Raw genomic sequence first — 18670 nt, 5'->3', positions numbered from 1 at the left:
CTTAAAGAACAATGGATAGGAGCAAACAAATCTCTTCACACCATAGGTAAACAAAAGTTATCAGACTTTCCAATCTCAAATTTCACAACTGAATTTGTTTTTAATGAGAAGGTTTGCATTTGCAATACGAAACGACACTGTGCCATAAATCAGAGGTGTGTTAGATTCTTATTGGACTTCATTTATCCTGACTCCAAATGCAGAAAAAAACTCAAGTTTTGTCATCATGGAAACATAACACCTTTGAGATGTAGCAAGCCTGTCGAATTAATTAGTTTCTTCCATAAAAATATGCATGAACTTAGTTGGGTGATCTCTTTTTTTCCTCTAAAACTACTCATTCATTCAATCTCCATGTTAACGTTGGAACTCCTGTGTTCTCATTACAGAAAATAGCTTCAGATTTGACTTTAAAATCTTTCTGATTCCCATTATTCAGATAACCTTTCATAACCTTTCACTGCCATGTCTTGTATTTGTTATACACATCTCTTTTTCAAACTGGTCCAATTAATTTTCTGTTTCTCATCCCTCTCTTGGACTTGGTCGTGTTAAGGACAAATAATATGAAATAAAGGAAAGTTTGCTAATGGAAATGTAGATGAATGTTCTTCTGAAGGTAATGCTGAAGACAATTTTACTCTGTTGTGTAGGTGTAACACTTCACCTGCTGCCAACAGTTTTCCAAACCGTTCTGAAGAAGGGTCCCTGGACCTGATATGTTAACTCTGATTTCTCTTCACAGATGCTGCCAGACCTTCTGAGTATTTGCAGCAATTTCTGTTTTGGTTTCTGAATTCCACATGCATAGTTCTTGTTTTCTCTTGTTAAGTGCATGTGCCTATATGACCCTCATTGCTGTTCAAAAGTTAATGTGTTATGTGAAGCACCATGGCATTCTGACAAGTTAAAACAAGTCAAAAGTGGAAACACTATTACAAGGTAATCTAAGCTTTGAAATGTTACAATTCGACAGGTAATCTTGTTATCTAACCGAGATCTGTCTGTGCATTAATACATGGGCGCTGTTGGACTGCTTTTGTGGGACTTTGATCAGTCATCGTGCAATCAGCTCTTTGTCATGACTAACGTTCTACGTGGCTATGGAAAAAAGTGGAGGTCATTGGGTTTGGTTAATTGGGAAATGCATTCTCTCATCCTTTGAGACACATTAAAAGTTTTAAATTTAGAAAAACTTCAGAAGTTTATTTACCTCTACATTAAATTGTTCTGCAGATTTGTTCTTGGAATTTCTGTCTTGTGGGCTATGATTGCAGATACAAATTATAACATCATTACTTTTCTCTAAGGTCACAGTTTCTAGCTTTGTCAGTGAACAAAAATATATAGAAATCACAACACAAATAAGCTATTCAGACCAAACAGTCCATTTTGGTATTTAGCCTTCAAGCAAATAATTCCAGTTGAGCAGCACAACACCAGGAATTGAACAGTTTGAATCGGCATTATTTACTTCCTACCATTCTTTAAACATTCTTTGTAACTGACAGGGACCTGCTAAGTACTTTAGGTAATTTCTGGTTTTATTTCAGAATCCCAGCTTCTGCAGAAATTTGTTTTTGTTTTTATCTCCTACTCTTACTTTTATCTAACCAGTTTTTAGCCCACTTTTCAAATCCCTTAATTGTGCCCTGTAATATTTTTTTCAAAAGCTTTTCCAAAGTCCCAACATCCTTTCTGCATTGCAAATGCTCTACGTATTGGGTTTGCTGACCTTCTCCATGAATTCTGAGACTTTTGAGCTGTTATCTTTTGATTTGAAGTGTTTATTAAATAAGAACCAAAAATAACCCAATAAATAAGGAAGATGGTGCCAATTTTCAGGATTAAGTGAGAAAGATTTACAAGTAACTAGCACACATTTCATAAACAGAAACAGATGTTGCTGGAAAAGCTTAGCAGGTCTGGCAGCATCTGTGAAGAGAAATCAAAATTAACGTTTTGGGTCCGGTGACCCTTCCCCAGATCTGATTTCCCTTCACAGAAACTGCCAGACCTGTTGAGCTTTTCCAGCAACGTCTGTTTCTGTTAATGAAATGTGTGCTAGTTACTTGTAAGTCTTTTTCACTTAATCCTGAAAATTGGCACCATCTTCCTTGTTTATATTATTTCCCTCTGACAGATGATATTGCAATTGACCTGTAATTAGCTGCCATGTTTTTTAAAATTAACTACCTCATCAGTCTATCTTCTGCTGTCTAGCAAGGATCTACATTCAAGAAATCCTTAACATGCAATGGAAAAAAATAACTTTATTGGGCTACATAGTATAACCTTTGCATTTATAACCATTATGTACGTAATTAATGACTTTAAATTTCTGCAAAGCACCACTGGTTCTCTTTGTGGGAAAGAAATAGTGTTTAAATCCTTAGTCTTGTCTTCAGATATCATCATTGCCTCACTTGTTCTTCCACAGTTATTCTTATCTAACTTTCATGACTCTGTGCACAGCATCTTTTACTCCAACATGTCTATTATTTATTCTTTAATCGTTCATGAGCAGATGCTTGACCAACATCAAGCCCATGTACTTTGTAACTTCTTTCCTTGTTTCAGTACCAATCTGTATACCTTCCCAAAACCATTCCCTTTGACTATGCCTTCATTTCAGGAATACATGTTATTGAGGGGATCTGCAACCCCTTTTGCTTGCACCATTCTTCTGGCAGATGTGAATCATTACAGGAAAAGCTCAAAATTACTCCAGGTTTCTCCAGGTAGACTCCTTTCATCCAGGTGTTAAGTTAAAACCTCGTGTGAGCTTAAACATCGTTCCACTTTATCCGAATATTTCAGGAAGGCCCAGTGGCAATCCTTGTACCTTAAAGCTCCAAATGTCTCACCTCTTTTTAATTTTTGAGTATTTTTATAAGCATTTTATTGGTTTTAACACAAACCTGTCCTCTGCTCTTCACAGCAACACTTGCCTTGATGAGCACTGATCCTTGTGGTGCGCATTTATCTTCTGAACAGCTATCCTTTGCTTCTACTATCTGCTTTTTGCCTGCAACCAACTAGCTAACAATTTGTTTGTTTCATGTTCCACTTGCTCTGACCTTGTCCATTAGTGTTTTATCTAGTATTTTATGCAAGGCCCTCTGAAATTCCAGATGAACTGAATCTACTATTCTACCCTTGTCTGTTCTGTTACCTCTTCAAATAAATCAGAGATTGGTCAAATAAAACTTGCTCTTGAAAATCATACTATTCATTATTTTGATTTCTAGACTTGAGAATTCCTTGGGAATGTTCTCAATAAAGATGTAAAATGAGGAAATTTGTCACTGTATTGTAAGATTTCACTAGATTAGATTTGGTAGTGATTTTAAGATATTTAACTAATATGCTGTTTTTCTTCTAAATGTTCAGTTTAGATAAAGTCATGTCTTAAAAATATCTTTGTAAAAACTTATTATTTGTTACTTTCAATGTGCAAGGCTATTATACCACCTAAATTTATCTTAATTCCATGTGACTACTAAATGGCTTTCGATGGATTGTATTATTGGGGATTACTCAGCAAGGAAACTCTAAAGTTAGCAGAGTTCCGCAATTTAAAGTGGTGACATTTCCTCCAGTGACATGGAGCCACACCTCATTATATGAATTTTATCTTTGAACTATAATAGCTCTTGTGGCAAACTTCATTGTTAGGTGGTACCAGATGTAGGAACCATCCTTAATTATGAATTTTCAGCTGAAATTTGGAAATGTTTGTGAGCAACCTGATTTATACATTCTCGAGTCAGCTAGTGACAACCAGTCCTGGATATTCAATCCTATTTGTAAAATTGCTCAATTATACTTGCGAGAAGTGACATAGATTTGTACAAAGGAACCTGTTCTCTGCCAATATGAAGAATATGTTCAAACCAGTGTCCTTTCTGAAATACTCAGGAGCTTGTGGACCCTAAAGTACCCCACTGCTTCCTCCATGTTAACGCCTTAATCATTCATCGTTAACTTTCCAACCATTCAGCACTTTGCAGTTATCTTGCAATAGAAATTGTTTGAAATTTGGCATTTTTACATTTGTCCTAGTGAGTACAAAGCAAAATATCTCTTTTTTTAGCATTATTTAAGTTCTCTAGTGTACTTTTAGAGCCAAAACAGATGAGCTGTTTTTCAGAAGCTTTCATTATTGTTCCATAGGTGAGCAGGACAAATTTGGAACTTGAAAAATAGTTAATTCAATTTAAAAGTGAAGTAAAAGTATGACTTGCACAGAAACCAACCATTTTGGAAAGTGTAGTAGTGATATATTAACTTCATAGTTTCAGTAAATTTTGAATTTTGATATGTGTAGTTGCTACTTAAATAGTACTTTTTAAAATTGTACTTTGCATATGTTCATTGCTAAAATATGAAACATGAAGAATGAGACATTATTCCAAATCCTTTTTGAAGAAAAATCTTGATCTGCATATTTGGAAGTTATACTCTTTATCATGTCAGCTGCATATTTATTGTGAGAATTATTCAAAAAGCAAAATTCTGGTTTACATGTTTTATTACTGTGAAGTACATTTTTGTAATAACACGTTGCGAGGTAGTTAGAATAATAGTTACAAACATGTATTTTTTAACATGCAAAAGAACAGAAGTTCATTTGAACTGTTATAGTGGAATAAATTCAGATCTCTACTTTATATATTTTAGGAAGTAGAGACATAAGTTGTGTTTCCAAAGTGTGGATTTAACCTTTGTATAATTGTAGTGGACAGGATAGTGGCCTATAGAACTGACAGGCAAATCTGTAATTGCACTGGCTGTCAATTCATAGGTCATAGTCCTGTACACCTGAACCTCATAGAAAATCAACAACATTATTAGGTCAGTTAATTACTAGAAATAGTGTGTCTTCAATTGGGAAGGGATCCTTGATATGTTAGTGCCCATCGAAAGTAACAGCAGCTCCACTGGAAGCCAGTTCCGTCCAAATGGAGTTGCTGTTACACCTGATGCACACTGCTGTTCTCTTGTTTTCCTAAAAGTTTTTTTCAAGGTGAATTTAATCTTCCGCAATCATGACAATGAATTTGTTCCTTTTGTTGTTGAAGCTGAACTATGACAGAAACACAGTGTTATCAACAGTTTAAAACAGATTATCATTTATCATACATATTTATTTGTAGAAAATGGTAATTTGTAACAAGTCATTGATAAAAGGGACAAGAATACTTTGAAAAGTTGTTAGCCTTTTCATTTGACTCTCCATCACACATTTGGTTTTAAGATGTTTGGATGGCATCCTGAATGACTTGGAGTAATAGGAGAAACTCTTTTGTATAAGAATCTCAATTGAGAAACAAGAGAAAATAAAATTATACAGCCACATCTTTTTCACAGATAGTAAGTCTTAAATATGACTATAATGTCAGATAATCAGACCCAAGTTCAAATGTAAAGACAGTTCAGCAAAATAAATGAAATAAATCCCAGAAAGAAATTTGCATCAATGGTGGTGAAAGTTCCTACAGTCTGGATGTGGTGATTCATGTTTCAGGGACATTAAAAGCCAAGTTTGATACTGAGCTGTGAAAACTGGAACAAGAGAGGGACAAGCATTGTTAGCTGATTGATATAACAGTACCAATCTTTGAGACACGGTAAGAGATTCAAGAATTTGCTGGTAGTGAGTTGAGCTGTTTCTTCAAATAGTAACTAGATTTTTACTTAAGCAAACGAATGAGTAAAATAAATTATTTAGAATAACACATTTGATGATAATGTGTTACAATCACGGGAGGGAATTTTAAGCCCTACGTGATCAAAAGATGCACATGTTGTTTCGAACAAAGTGTTTGTTGAGCTTTTTTTTTAAGCTTGATATATGCCAGGATATGTATCATGAAATCAATGAATTCTTCTATGAAAGGGTATATAAGTGATACCATTAAAATGCAATTAATCTAACACATCATCAACCCTTTAACTTTTCACACTGGCATTTGGGAGTTTTAATATGTTATGGTAAAATGTAAACTAGTAGTATGTACATCAACGCAGTTTTTTTTTCTATTTTATGAAGCACCATTATTATAATGGTGATCAGCTCACTAGATGGCTGGCCAATTTGTGGTGCAAAGTAATTTCACTAACATGGGTTCAATTTTCACATGGCTGAGGTTACCATGAAGTGCTCTTCTCAACCTCTCCCCTCGCCTGAGGTGTAGTGAACCTCAGGTTAAAGTAGCACCAATCGTCTCTCTCTATTGAGAGGACAACCCTATGGTCTGGTAGGATTGTGGCAACTTTACTTATTATTAGAACTATTATATGATATATTTGTTTTTAATAGGTAAGGCAAAGAATCCTTACAATCAAAGAAGTGTTGAAGAAGTATTTTTTTGTTCTATAGTTAGCAGCGGTATCTGAAAAGTAACTTACAGTCTGACCATAGTATATACTGGGATCTTCACACATCTCTTGAATTTAGAAATACAGGTTTACTCTCAAATTCATTGGAAATCATTCTCTTTCAATAAATACACATAAAATACTTGTCACATGCAATAAGATGAGTTCTTTGAAATTTTCACAGAACTTACTTGTGTCAGAAGAATGGATTGCTTAGTGACTAGTGTATCCACTTTAACAGGGGAGGAAGAAGCAGCACGTCGTTGTTGAATGTTTATCTTGTCTGTCTGGATCTACTCTTGGTCCTTAAAAGATATTCACGAGGAAGGCCATAAGTACTTTACTTCCAACTTCCATCTGCAAGTCATCAGTTTATTGCAGCAATGTTTCTACCAGAGTAGATAAGCATTCTGCTCAGTCAATATCAATCTATAAACTCATTGGCTGGTGTCATGGTCGCTGCATTACATCATTCACTTTGCTGTTGAAACCAAGTGCAAGTCATGTAATGCTAGAACTCCACCTAGATCTGTGCCCATACAGCCAAGTGTTTTTTTTCTGATCAGCTCTTTGCTTAAATCAAAAGGATTAATTTGTTGGCTACATAAACTTGCATTTTGCTGAAGTGTGTGCTGTATCATTTCAATAGTTTATCTTTCATGGTTTTGCAGCTTTTTAAAACTTTGGTTTTGAATATTTGTCTAAGAGTCAAAACACTGCTTTCAAGTTTTATAGTACAGTTACATTATCATGACAGCTTTTAAACAATGGATGTATAAGCACTTAAATGCTTATGCAACAGACTCCTTACCTGCTGCAAACTGATTTTATCAACATTGTGACAATATCTAGTCAATTGAACTCTAATAATACATCTTGCATTTAAAGAAAATTTACTTCAAAACTTAGTGTCCATACTTCAGAGGACACGAACTTAAATCTTACCATAGCAGGCTGAGATTTTGAACTTAATTTGAAAAGAAACCGGGAAATAAAGTAACTGACATCAGTAAAAGTGACCATGAAGTTGTTGTTTGTCATTTTAAAAAAGCATATTCTCTAATGTAAGGAATAAAACTTGTTTTTGCCTCACCTGGCCTTTATTTGACTATCGTGGTTGATCCATGGCTGCCGTCCCAACCTTCTTGCAAATTATACTGAATCGCTCATCTCTGCTAGGGATGGACAACAATTGCTGAGCTTTCCACTGATGCCCTCACTCTGAGAAGTAAGAAAATACAATACAGCTGTATTTCTTCTTTAGCTGCAAACATTGCTTGGAGATTTTGCATCAAATGGAAAGCAGTGGAAAATAAATTTCACTTTTGTATTTTCTTTAAAAAGTACTATGGACCTTGGCTGATGTGAAGTTAATAAATGTGAGTTAATGATTACCCAGACTGCAAATATTTAATAAAGTTACTTTGTATACCCAGTGTAGCTAGCATGAGTTCAAATATTTCAAAGAGAGTCACTTGAAATAATATCTTTGATATGTAATTTCATTTCAGTAAATTGTTACATGATTGACCAAACTGAAAAGTAAGTGGATTTTTCACAGTGAAAGTAGCTGGTTTTTCCTTTCAAATGAATAAATTTAAAAACAATTACAGGTGTAGAATTAAATAAATCCAAATATTTATTTTGTTGTAACTTTTACTATTTTGGCTCGTTAGGCAGCTATTCAGATGGAGGGAAAGGGGGCAAAATCGAAAGAGAAATTGAGCAGCCAATAGAGGAGGGTCATGACTACGCATTTGTCACTGAATGAAATCATGCAGTTTCAGAAATAAGATATACATCCATGTTATGAAGTTATGTCATTACTGTGGGCTTATAGATGGCTTTATTTTCTCATTGATATAGTCACAAGCGGTTTAAATGTCCTTAAAAACTTTATTTGTAATGATTGACTTTCATGCCTTGAGGTATGCAAAGTTACACCACTTTTTGTTAACCCTAAAATTGAGGAAGCAAAGGGGCATTTTATGCAAGGGAATTTGGAAGGAGTGGAAAAATCATTCTCGGTCAGAAGAACAATATTCTTCTCCTTCTGATTTATTTTGTGTTCCTGTTTTAGTGTGTAGTTAATGTTAATCACATTCAGGGTAATGCTTTAAATGCATTATTAAGTAAAATGTATATTTGTTTCTTTCTCATTCCATTACTTATTGCACTGAGAATGAAGAAACACAAATAAAAATAAAATACTGCAGACTCTGGAAGTGTGAAATAAAAAAAAACAGTGCTGGCAAAACTCACCAAAATAACACTATAGGTGATATTTAAACTCAAAGTGTATTCACTTACAGATAGTTAAAATCGGCCCAATATTTCAATCAATTCAGCAATCATTCACTAAAATTTAATAAGAGTAAAAAACTACTCCAGCCTAGCAACTTCTGTGGGGAGAGAATAAACGTTATCATTTTGAATCCAATATGACTCTCCTTTGGAACAGTTCTAGAGAGTCACATTGGATGTTCAAAGTTTGTGAGAAGATTTGTAGCTCAGGTGCTCGTTGTTGTGGTTCTGTTCGCCGAGCTGGGAGTATGTGTTGCAAACGTTTCGTCCCCTGTCTAGGTGACATCCTCAGTGCTTGGGAGCCTCCTGTGAAGCGCTTCTGTGATCTTTCCTCCGGCATTTACAGTGATTTGTCACTGCTGCTTCCGGTTGTCAGTTCCAGCTGTCCATTGCAGTGGTCGGTATATTGGGTCCAGGTCGATGTGCTGATTGATTGAATCTGTGGATGAGTGGCATGCCTCTAGGAATTCCCTGGCTGTTCTGTTTGGCTTGTCCTATGATAGTAGTGTTGTCCCAGTCGAACTCATGTTGCTTGTCATCTGCGTGTGTGACTACTAAGGATAGCTGGTCGTGTCGATACCCAATACCCAGCATGAGCAAAACCAATGTAGTGTACAAAATGCCATGCAAGGATTGCACAAAACACTACATAGGACAAACAGGAAGACAGCTAACAATCCGCATCCATGAACACCAACTAGCCACGAAACGACATGACCAGCTATCCTTAGTAGTCTTACATGCAGATGACAAGCAACATGAGTTCGACTGGGACAACACTACTATCATAGGACAAGCCAAACAGAGAACAGCCAGGGAATTCCTAGAGGTATGCCACTCATCCACAGATTCAATCAATAAGCACATCGACCTGGACCCAATATACCGGCCACTGCAACGAACAGCTGGAACTGACAGCTGGAAGCGGCAGAGACAAACCACTATAAATGCCGGAGGAAAGATCACAGAAGCGCTTCACAGGAGGCTCCCAAGCACTGAGGATGTCACCTAGACAGGAGACAAAATGTCTGCAACACAAATTCCCAGCTCGGCGAACAGAACCACAACAGTCACATTGGATCCCAAGCATTAACTGTTGTTTTCTCTCCAAAGATTTGCAAAATCATGAGGAGGCCTAGATAAAGGGAATGGAGGGTAGAGGAATTCCCAAGGGTAGAGGAGTTCAAAACTAGAGGGCATAATTTTAAGGTGAGGGGATTAAGATTTAAAAGGGACTTGAGAGGGATCTTTTTCACACACTGGTTGATTGGCGTGTGGAATGAATTAGGTAAAAACAAGAACTGCAGATGCTGGAAACTAGAGTCTAGATTAGAATGGTGCTGGAAAAGCACAGCAGGTCAGGCAGCATCTGAGGAGCAGGAAAATCGACGTTTTGGGTAAAAGTCCTTCATCAGGAATGAAGGGCTTTTGCCTGAAATGTCGATTTTCCTGCTCCAGTTTGGAATGAATTGCCGGGGAAGTGGTAGATGCAGTTACAGGCACCTAAAAGACATCTGGACAAGTACGTGAATAGGAAAGGATTAGATGTGATATGGGCCAAATACAGGCAAGTGAGGCTAGTTTAGTTTGGGAAACTTGGTCAGCATAGACAAATTGGACCGAAGGGTCTGTTTCTGTGCTGTATGATTATATTGCTAGACATACCAAGATTTTTTCTGCTTCTTTGTTTTTATTAGTATTTTTAAAAATTTAATATATTAAAACATTCACAGTGTTGTTTTAAGGTGTTGCAGCTTGACTTTTATAAATACAGCTGCTTGTTATCTGGAAATAACGGAGGCTTGCGAGTCTTTTCATCGTTTGCTGAGAAATAGTGACTTTAATCATCAGAGTTTAAGTAGCTATTGCTTTCATGCAGAATTTATTACAAATGCATTGCATTGTGGTCATTTTAAAAACTACTTTATTATATCTAGTCTAATCTCCCTCTTCATTGCCAAAAAGGAAAAACAGACCACTGATATTGGAAATCATGGAATGCTTATTTTAAGAACTGAACTTCACTGTTGTTTGTCAATATGGCTATGAATTGTCTAATCAGGTGTAACTTCCCACACAGATACACAGGGAATCATCTTATCAAACTGTTGAAAGAACACGGTAGTGACTGTTGGTGGACTCTACCTTTGGACCAGCTCCTGACTAAGGAAATTTTAAAAAAGGTTAGTAATCTTTGGAGATGATGGTCTCATATGCATTACAAGAGGAACTGTAAAATTTCAAACTACTGTGCAAACTATTGAAAGGAAATCCTGTGCAACTTCCTTGTAAATTACGCAAAAGTTATTTGCTAGATAGCTTGATTGAATATAAAAGGAAAGGAGCACAGACATAGTTAGCTTAAATGATTATCTTACAGACATTTAAAAAGGAGTAAATGACATCGCACTAGATCTGTCGAAAATATCATAAAAAGTACCCAAAAGTCAATGTGTGGAAATTTAAAACCTGTCAACATTCCAGAAAGGACCTCTGCAAACAGAAAATGCACCATTGAAAAGTATTAAATTGTTTCAGCACACCATTTTGAAACATTTGGTTAATATTCAATCGCAATATCATTTCATATTGTAATCTGACACCGCAGTTCATAGTACACATTAAATTTGACTTGAGATTTTTTTTGTTTGAGGGTGGCAGAATTAAATTGTTGTCTTTCCTCTTTTATGGCCCTGCCTAGCACCAATTAGACTTCATAGCCATACATCATTTTAAAACTTACCATTTTAGTCTGATAATTTGAATGTATGTGAACTATGAAACTCTTTTGCTAAATTATCTGATTTTTAAAAAATACTCTGATCAATCCGTTACATGTTTTCTTTTTATTTTCATTGCAATATATGGTGCATGTTGAGGCCAGTATAGTAGATCATTTGCAATTTATACTGTATTGTACAGATATTCTGCACTTATAATGTTATATCACTTTATCATCATGAGGTAATTAAGACTGGAAATCTCGAGCCTCACAAGATTCAGGTTAATATTATTTATGGCAGTGACTTACAGTACCTGACTCTATTGATGCCATTTTGGCACAATCTCTCCCTTTTCAACCTGTGGCCTTTCCTGATGTTGCAGCACTGCCAGAAAGCTGCATCAGGGGCGCCTCCACCCACCACCCCAAGACCACCAGCCAGAGCTGCTGTCCACCTGACAGCATCCCCTTGATAAACTGCCACCAATTCAGGAACCACCTGGACATGATGGAGGTTGCCCTCCATTCCCACAGCAGACCAGCAACCTTGAAGCTTGACAGTCACTCCTTCCTTGACCTACAGGACACGTTTGACAGCTCCCACAGATGATTCACAAACTGAGCTTGGCTTTATTCCCCCACTGAGGTGGGAGCTGGAACAGAGCCCACATGTAAATCCAAGAGGTGACAGCAGCCAACAAGTTGGGGCACGAGCTTGGTGCTTAGACTGGTTGCTCTGAATCATCTGATTGTTCTTATTAAATGTTAAATTGATTGGGTAAGGCTGTTAGCAGGTAAAGGCATCTGGCAGGTGGGAGGCTTTCAAAAGCAAGATAATTAGTTCAGGGACAGCATGTTCTTGTTAGTATGAAGAGCAAGAGTAGGCAACATTGGATGACTAGAGATATTGCGGCTTCAGTCATGGAAAAGGAGGCGGCATATGTCAAGTATAGACAGCTGGGTTCAAGTGAAACTCTTGAGTATAGTCGTGTATAGTTACATTTAAGAGGGTAATCAGGAGAGCGAAAAGGGGACATAAGATAGCTTTGGTAAATAAGCTTGAGGAGAATCCAATGAATTCTCCAAGTACAAAGAGTAACTAAGGAGAGAATATGGCCCCCTTAAATATAAATGGGGTTGTCTATGTGTGGAACCACAGGAGATGGGTGGGATCCTAAACGAATATTTTGTATCAGTATTTCCAATAGAGAAAGACATGGAAGCTAGGGAACTTGAGAAAATACAGCAATATCTTGAAAAGAGTCCACATTACAGAAGAGAAGGGGCTGGAGGTCTTAAATTCAGAAAGGTAGATAAATCCCAAGGGCCTGATCAAGTGTGTCCCAGGACATTGTGGGAAGCCAGGGCTGAAATTGTGTGGCCTGAAGCAGAGATATCCGTTTCACCAACAGCTATGGATGAAGTGCCATAAAACTGGGGGGGTGGCTAATGTGGTGCTATTATTTAACATAGAACATTACAGCGCAGTACAGGCCCTTCGGCCCTCGATATTGCGCCATCCTGTCACACTAATCTGACCTACACTATTCCATTTAAGAATGGCTGCAAAGAAAAGCCAGGAAACTGTGGACTGGTGAGCCTCACATTGGGGATCAGCAAGTTGCTGGAGGGAATTCTGAGAAACCGGATTTACATGCACTTGGAAAGGCAAGCACTAATCAGGAATAGTCAGCATGGTTTTGTGTATAAGAAATCTTGTCTCTCATACTTCATTGAATTCTTTGAACAGATGACCAAGAAGATAGATAAAGGGAGAAATGTCTTACATGGACAAGACCTTCAGCAAGGTTCCGCATAGTAGGCTGGTTAGTAGGTTAAATCTGGGGAGAACTGGCAAGTTAGATTCAAAATTAGCTTAATTGTAGGAGACAGGGTAGTGGTAGATAGTTGTTGTTCGGACTGGAGGCCTGTGACCAGTGGTATGCCGCAAGGATCGTTGCTGGGTCCATTGTTGTTTGTCATTTACATAAATAATTTGGATGAGAAAATAGGAGATATGATTACTAAGTTTGCCAATGACACCAAAATTAGTGCTGCAGTGGACAGTGAAGAAGATTATCTAAGAGTACAACGGAATCTTGATCAACTGAGCCAGTGGGCTGAGGGTTGGCAGATGGAATTTAATTTAGATAAAGGTGAGGTGTTGTATTTTGGTAAGACAAAAACTTTAATGTCCTTTCTTAATATTAGAAAAAAAAGGGGTGGCACGGTGGCTCAGTGGTTAGCACCGTTGCCTCACAGCGCCAGGGATCCTAGTTCGATTCCAGCCTCTGGCGACTGTCTGTGTGCAGTTTGCACATTCTCCCCGTGTCTGCGTGGGTTTTCACCAGGTTCTCCGATTTCCTCCCACAGTCCAAAGATGTGCAGGTTAGGTGAATTGGCCATGCTAAATTGCCTATAGTGATAGGTGCATTAATCAGGAGTAAATGTAGGGGAATGGGTCTGGGTGGTTTACTCTGAGAGTCGGTGTGGACTTGTTGGGCCGAAGGACCTGTTTCCATACTGTAGGGAATCTAATCTAATCAGAAAGGGCAGGATTTCCACACTTGACAGTAGGGCTCTGAGGAATGCTGTCAAATAGAGAGACCAAGGGCTGCAGGCACACAGTTCCTTGAAAGTAGACAGGGTGGTTAAGAAGGTGTTTGGCATGCTTGCCTTCATCAGTCAGAGAATCGAGTACAGGACTTCAGAGATCAAGTTGTGGTTGTACAAGACGTTGGTCAGGCCACATTTGGAAGTACTATGTACAGTTTTGGTCCCCTTGCTGTAGGAGAGATGTTATTAAACTGGAAAGGGTACAACAAAGATTTACCAAGATGTTACTAAGACTGGAGGATTTGAGTTATTAGAACAAACTAGATAGGCTGGGACTTTTTTCCGTAGAGCGTAGGAGGTTGAAGGGCAAACTTATAGAGGTTTATAAAACCATGATGTGCATAGATAAGGTGAATAACCAAGGTCTTTTCCCCAGGGCAGAGGAGTCCAAAACCAGAGGGCGTAGGTTTAAGGTGAAAGGGGAAAGATAGGTGACTTTTTAACACAGAGGGTGGAATGAGCTGCTAGTGGAAGTGGTGGAGGCAAAAACATTTAAAAGAGTTTGGGCAGGTACATGGATGAAAAAGGTTTGGAGGGATAGGGGCCAAACACAGGCAAATAGAAATAGGATAGTTGTGTGGAATAATTTCTCACTGACTGTGAATGATGAGGTGTCGCTAAAACCAGCATCTTCTGTATAATCCCAGCTGCAAGTGCAGCTTAATGGTTGATCCCTCCCACCCACCCCCATTCCCCACCACCCCCGGCATCTACGTGCCTGCAGAAGAGGTGGAAGGAGTGTTCCCTATAATGGAACCTTTATAGGCCTTAGAGTTTTGGGCAGAGTGTGTTTGTGGCTAGAGGGCCCAGACATGCTGCGTGTGTCCTACCCAGGTGCTGCTTTACCCTCCTCGGCTTGAACTCGCACGGGGTTGAGTGTGGCAGAAAAGGTTAAGGGGTGGAACTCTTGGCCATCGCTGAGTATCTGGAGAGGAAACTGCTGGGGAGCTTATATGAAATCTTCCTTCCAGCTTTACACCATCTAGTTTAATACCTTAGTTGTTAGCTACACCACCTCACATGCTGTCCCTCACAGTCAACTGTTATTGCCAATGTATCATATAAAAGTTAATCTCTTCCATGACACACAATTTTTTTCATAATCTGAAAGCTTGCTGTCGTTGCTAGTGGCTCACTTTGTTTAGTACACTACTCCACAAACTACAACATTCCAACACTTGCACATCCAACTTGAAAAACATCCACTGTTGCATTTCTGCACACTGCATGGTTGGTTAGGATGTTTGGTTAAGACTGTCTCTGACCATTCTTTGTATCTCTCAACCACCTCTACTTGTACCTTTACAGCACACATCCTTTATATTTGCCCTTTGTTTACAAAAAGGAACTTTGCTCCTCAATCCAGCTACTTAAATTTGAGTTTCAAAACTCATAACTGTTAGCCTTTGGCCTACCACATACTATGATAATTCAAAGCTGTTCATTTGCTTGGCTATTTCTTGCCATTCTGGTGTCCCTATCAAAATCTTTGCTGTTTCCCCCATCTTACTCATTCTACTCCTTCAACTCTATCTTTGCTCTTTGAAGTCCAAGTGATGTAAACTTGAATAAATGTAATGTTTTTATTGCCTTGGCAACCCATTGCCACATCTGGCTGGACCAAGGCAACTTTACTTGCTTTCAGCCTCTTCCAAAATTACCCACTACATCGGGATCACTTGGGGAGTAAAGATAATCTATAGCCTATTTCCTCCAATGTCAGAAACTTTCTTAAACCTCCCTTCTGACAAAAAGTGTAAGGAATACAATTTTGCTATCAAGGTAATGTTACTCTGTTAGGCTAGCTTTGCTGCTTCCTCTTAATGCTAATGTTCTGCCCATGCTACCCCACCACAACCTCAATCCCACTTCTGCCTTTTTTAATACATCTCCCTACAACGGTACTTCTCATACCCACTTCCCAGTCCTTCAGCCTCTCAGTGTTGACTCTATCTTCTATCCCACATATTGCTGTAGTCCTCTTAATGCTAATCCTACAGGATGCTTCAGTTTCAAAATTATCAAATGCTTTTGATGAGTTATTTATTTGGTTATATTTAAATGGGAACAGTAGTACTTATCTACAGTTTACGTAGCAGTTAAAATGAGTGCCAAAATAATTATTGCAACTTTTTTCTGTTAAACCAAGGAATAATTATTTCATTTCAAAAATGTAGGTAATGAGAAAGATTAGGCTAAAATTGTTTTGAGTCAGCTTTTATGTGATTACTAAAATACTGCTTAATTGGTTCTTGTCTACTTTGAACTGTACCTTTGAACTAGGAGTGCCTCATTGAGGCTGTAAAGCTGCCTCTCCCAAATTAAACTTACATGGACTTGACTGAAACAGTTGCTCTGGACTATATCTAATTTTCTTTGGGGGTGGAGCAGCTACAATGCAATCTTTACTCAAATCAATACACGTAGTGCTGGAGAGAGACTTGGCCATGGTGGCATTATGCAATCTATCTTTGTTATTGGGGACAATAATACCCAGAAACTAGATAGATGGTACAGGTTTGCAAACTGTGTAGTCTGAGTAGGTTCCCAATTTTCCAGGGTGCATTGACACAGTTCAGTGAGTTGATATACTGGAATAATTTTGCTTACTAGCATATTTTTTGCTGAGATTTTCAAAACTATTTGGAGTAAAACTAGAAAATAAATTTAATTCAGGTAATTTTATGTAGTGCTTTTCTTAATTTATACTTGACCATCTTCTGTAATATTGCACATGATTTAAGATGAAGCAAGATCCCAATTGAAGGAATAAAGCAGGGGTTAAGTTGATTTGTGCACTTGGCTGTAATAGGTTCCCCATTTTAAAATCATGCATTCAGTGATTTTTATGTCATTTGATTTCACATTTATGATTAATATTCTTATCACGATTTAGAAGTGGAGAACTAAACTCTGTAAGAGCATGGAATTTTCTCTAGGACAAGCTGAAGAACTAGTTGAGGCAAAACTCAAAATAGAATCTATGTAAATTTGGCATCCTGTAATTGTTCCTTCCCAGTAATGGTAGTACTATAACATTCAAATGTGGACTTTGAATATTTTAGCAAAATCTGACACGCATTATAACAAAACTATAATTATTGCAGTGTAACATTCAGATATCATAGTACCTGAAGGATGTGAATACGTTAAAGAAAGTATGAAAATGATTGATTTATGAGGGTATTGCCAGGACTTAAAAGTTTTGAGATCTGAGGCAGATTAGGAGAGATTTAATTGAGGTGTATAAAATTATGAGAAGCCTAGATAGAATGGACAGGAAAGGGCTATTGCTGTTAACAGAGATATGAAAGGATTGGAGCAGAGTTGAATATTTTTCTTTCATCCAAAGCATGAAGAAGGTCTGGAATTCATTCCAAGAAAGTATTGTAGAAGCAGAAGAATTTATCATTATTTAACAAAAATACACTTTGATATTTGCACATGTACTTAGATAGGAAACGTTTTGAGGCATGTGGGCTAAACATAGGCAAGTGGGAGTTGTTCAGTTTGGGAAACCTGGTCAGCATGGGTGGCTCTATGACTCTATATGAAGTTGAAGTACAGTAGGCAGCAAGACTTGATGCCAAAAGCTGGAAAATGGGATAAGGCTGAATAATAGCTTTTTATTCACAAGCATAAACATAATAGGCTTGTCCTCAGCAGTTCCATATTAGATCTGCAAAATTCTGTAGCTGTTTGAGTATTTCCGTGAGATAAAATACTGAAGCTATCCTGTAAAATCTGATGAATATATGGTATTCTGCAACTTATGGTAATCAGTGCTTTACTGATCAACCATAACACTAGATCAAAATTAAAACTCGAGCAGATCTTATCCATTGCTAGTATCACAGAAACGATAAATCTTGCTTGAAGCTAAACCCCCATGAGTTTTTTTTCACATGGGTGTAACAGCACCTTTTCTACAGTGGTAATATGGGAATAATTTAGACCAGAGAGCTTCCCACAATTTAAGCAAAAAATTAATTCAGGTGATGTAGGATTCACTGAGTGGACCAGCATTTACTGCCCTTGAGAAAGTGGTGATTAGCTACCTTCTTGAATTTCACTACCTTCATGTGCTGTAGGTAGACCCACAATGCTATTATGGAGAAGGGAGTTTGAGGATTTTAATCCAGCAACACTAAAGGGGCAATGATATATTTCCATGTCCAGATGATGAGCGGCTTGGAGAGGAACTCTATGGTATTTCTGTGTATCTGCTGCCTTCTGCATAGTAGTGAATGTGGATTTGTAAGGTGCTGTCAAAGGACCTTGATGAACCTCTGCATCATGTAGATGGTGGTGGGAGTGAATGGTTATGGATGTGTTGCCAGTTCAGTATCCTGGATAGTATCACATTGTTTGACTGTTGATGGAGCTGCACTCATCCACACAAGAAGCAGGTATTCCTTCACAGTCATTACTTGTGCTTTGTTGGGAGTGTCAGGAGAGGAGTTACTTGCAACAAGATTCCTGGCCCCTCATATTTTGTAGCCACAGTATTTGTTTGGCTAGTCTACTTAAGTTTCTGATCAGTGGTAAGCCCTAGGATGTTGATAATGTGATGGTCATACCATTGACTGTTAGAGTGGGTGGGTTTAATTAAATTTACATTCATTGGAGATGGCCATCGCATGG

General features: G+C 37.8%; 1 protein-coding gene across 1 annotated transcript in view; it reads left to right on the top strand.

The window, feature by feature from the left end:
• iars2 (isoleucyl-tRNA synthetase 2, mitochondrial) overlaps positions 1–18670 on the top strand; it is a 104280-nt gene that overhangs the window by 33282 nt on the left and 52328 nt on the right. The window contains exon 13 of the mRNA XM_060831450.1: positions 10769–10871. Coding sequence (XP_060687433.1) covers positions 10769–10871 — 103 coding nt within the window. The remainder of the gene's footprint in view (positions 1–10768; positions 10872–18670) is intronic.

This window comes from Hemiscyllium ocellatum, chromosome 10 (assembly GCF_020745735.1).
Source record: "Hemiscyllium ocellatum isolate sHemOce1 chromosome 10, sHemOce1.pat.X.cur, whole genome shotgun sequence".
NCBI lineage: Eukaryota > Metazoa > Chordata > Chondrichthyes > Orectolobiformes > Hemiscylliidae > Hemiscyllium > Hemiscyllium ocellatum.
The sequence above is the reverse complement of the archived record's forward strand: the minus strand, read 5'-3'. Positions and strand labels throughout refer to the sequence as shown.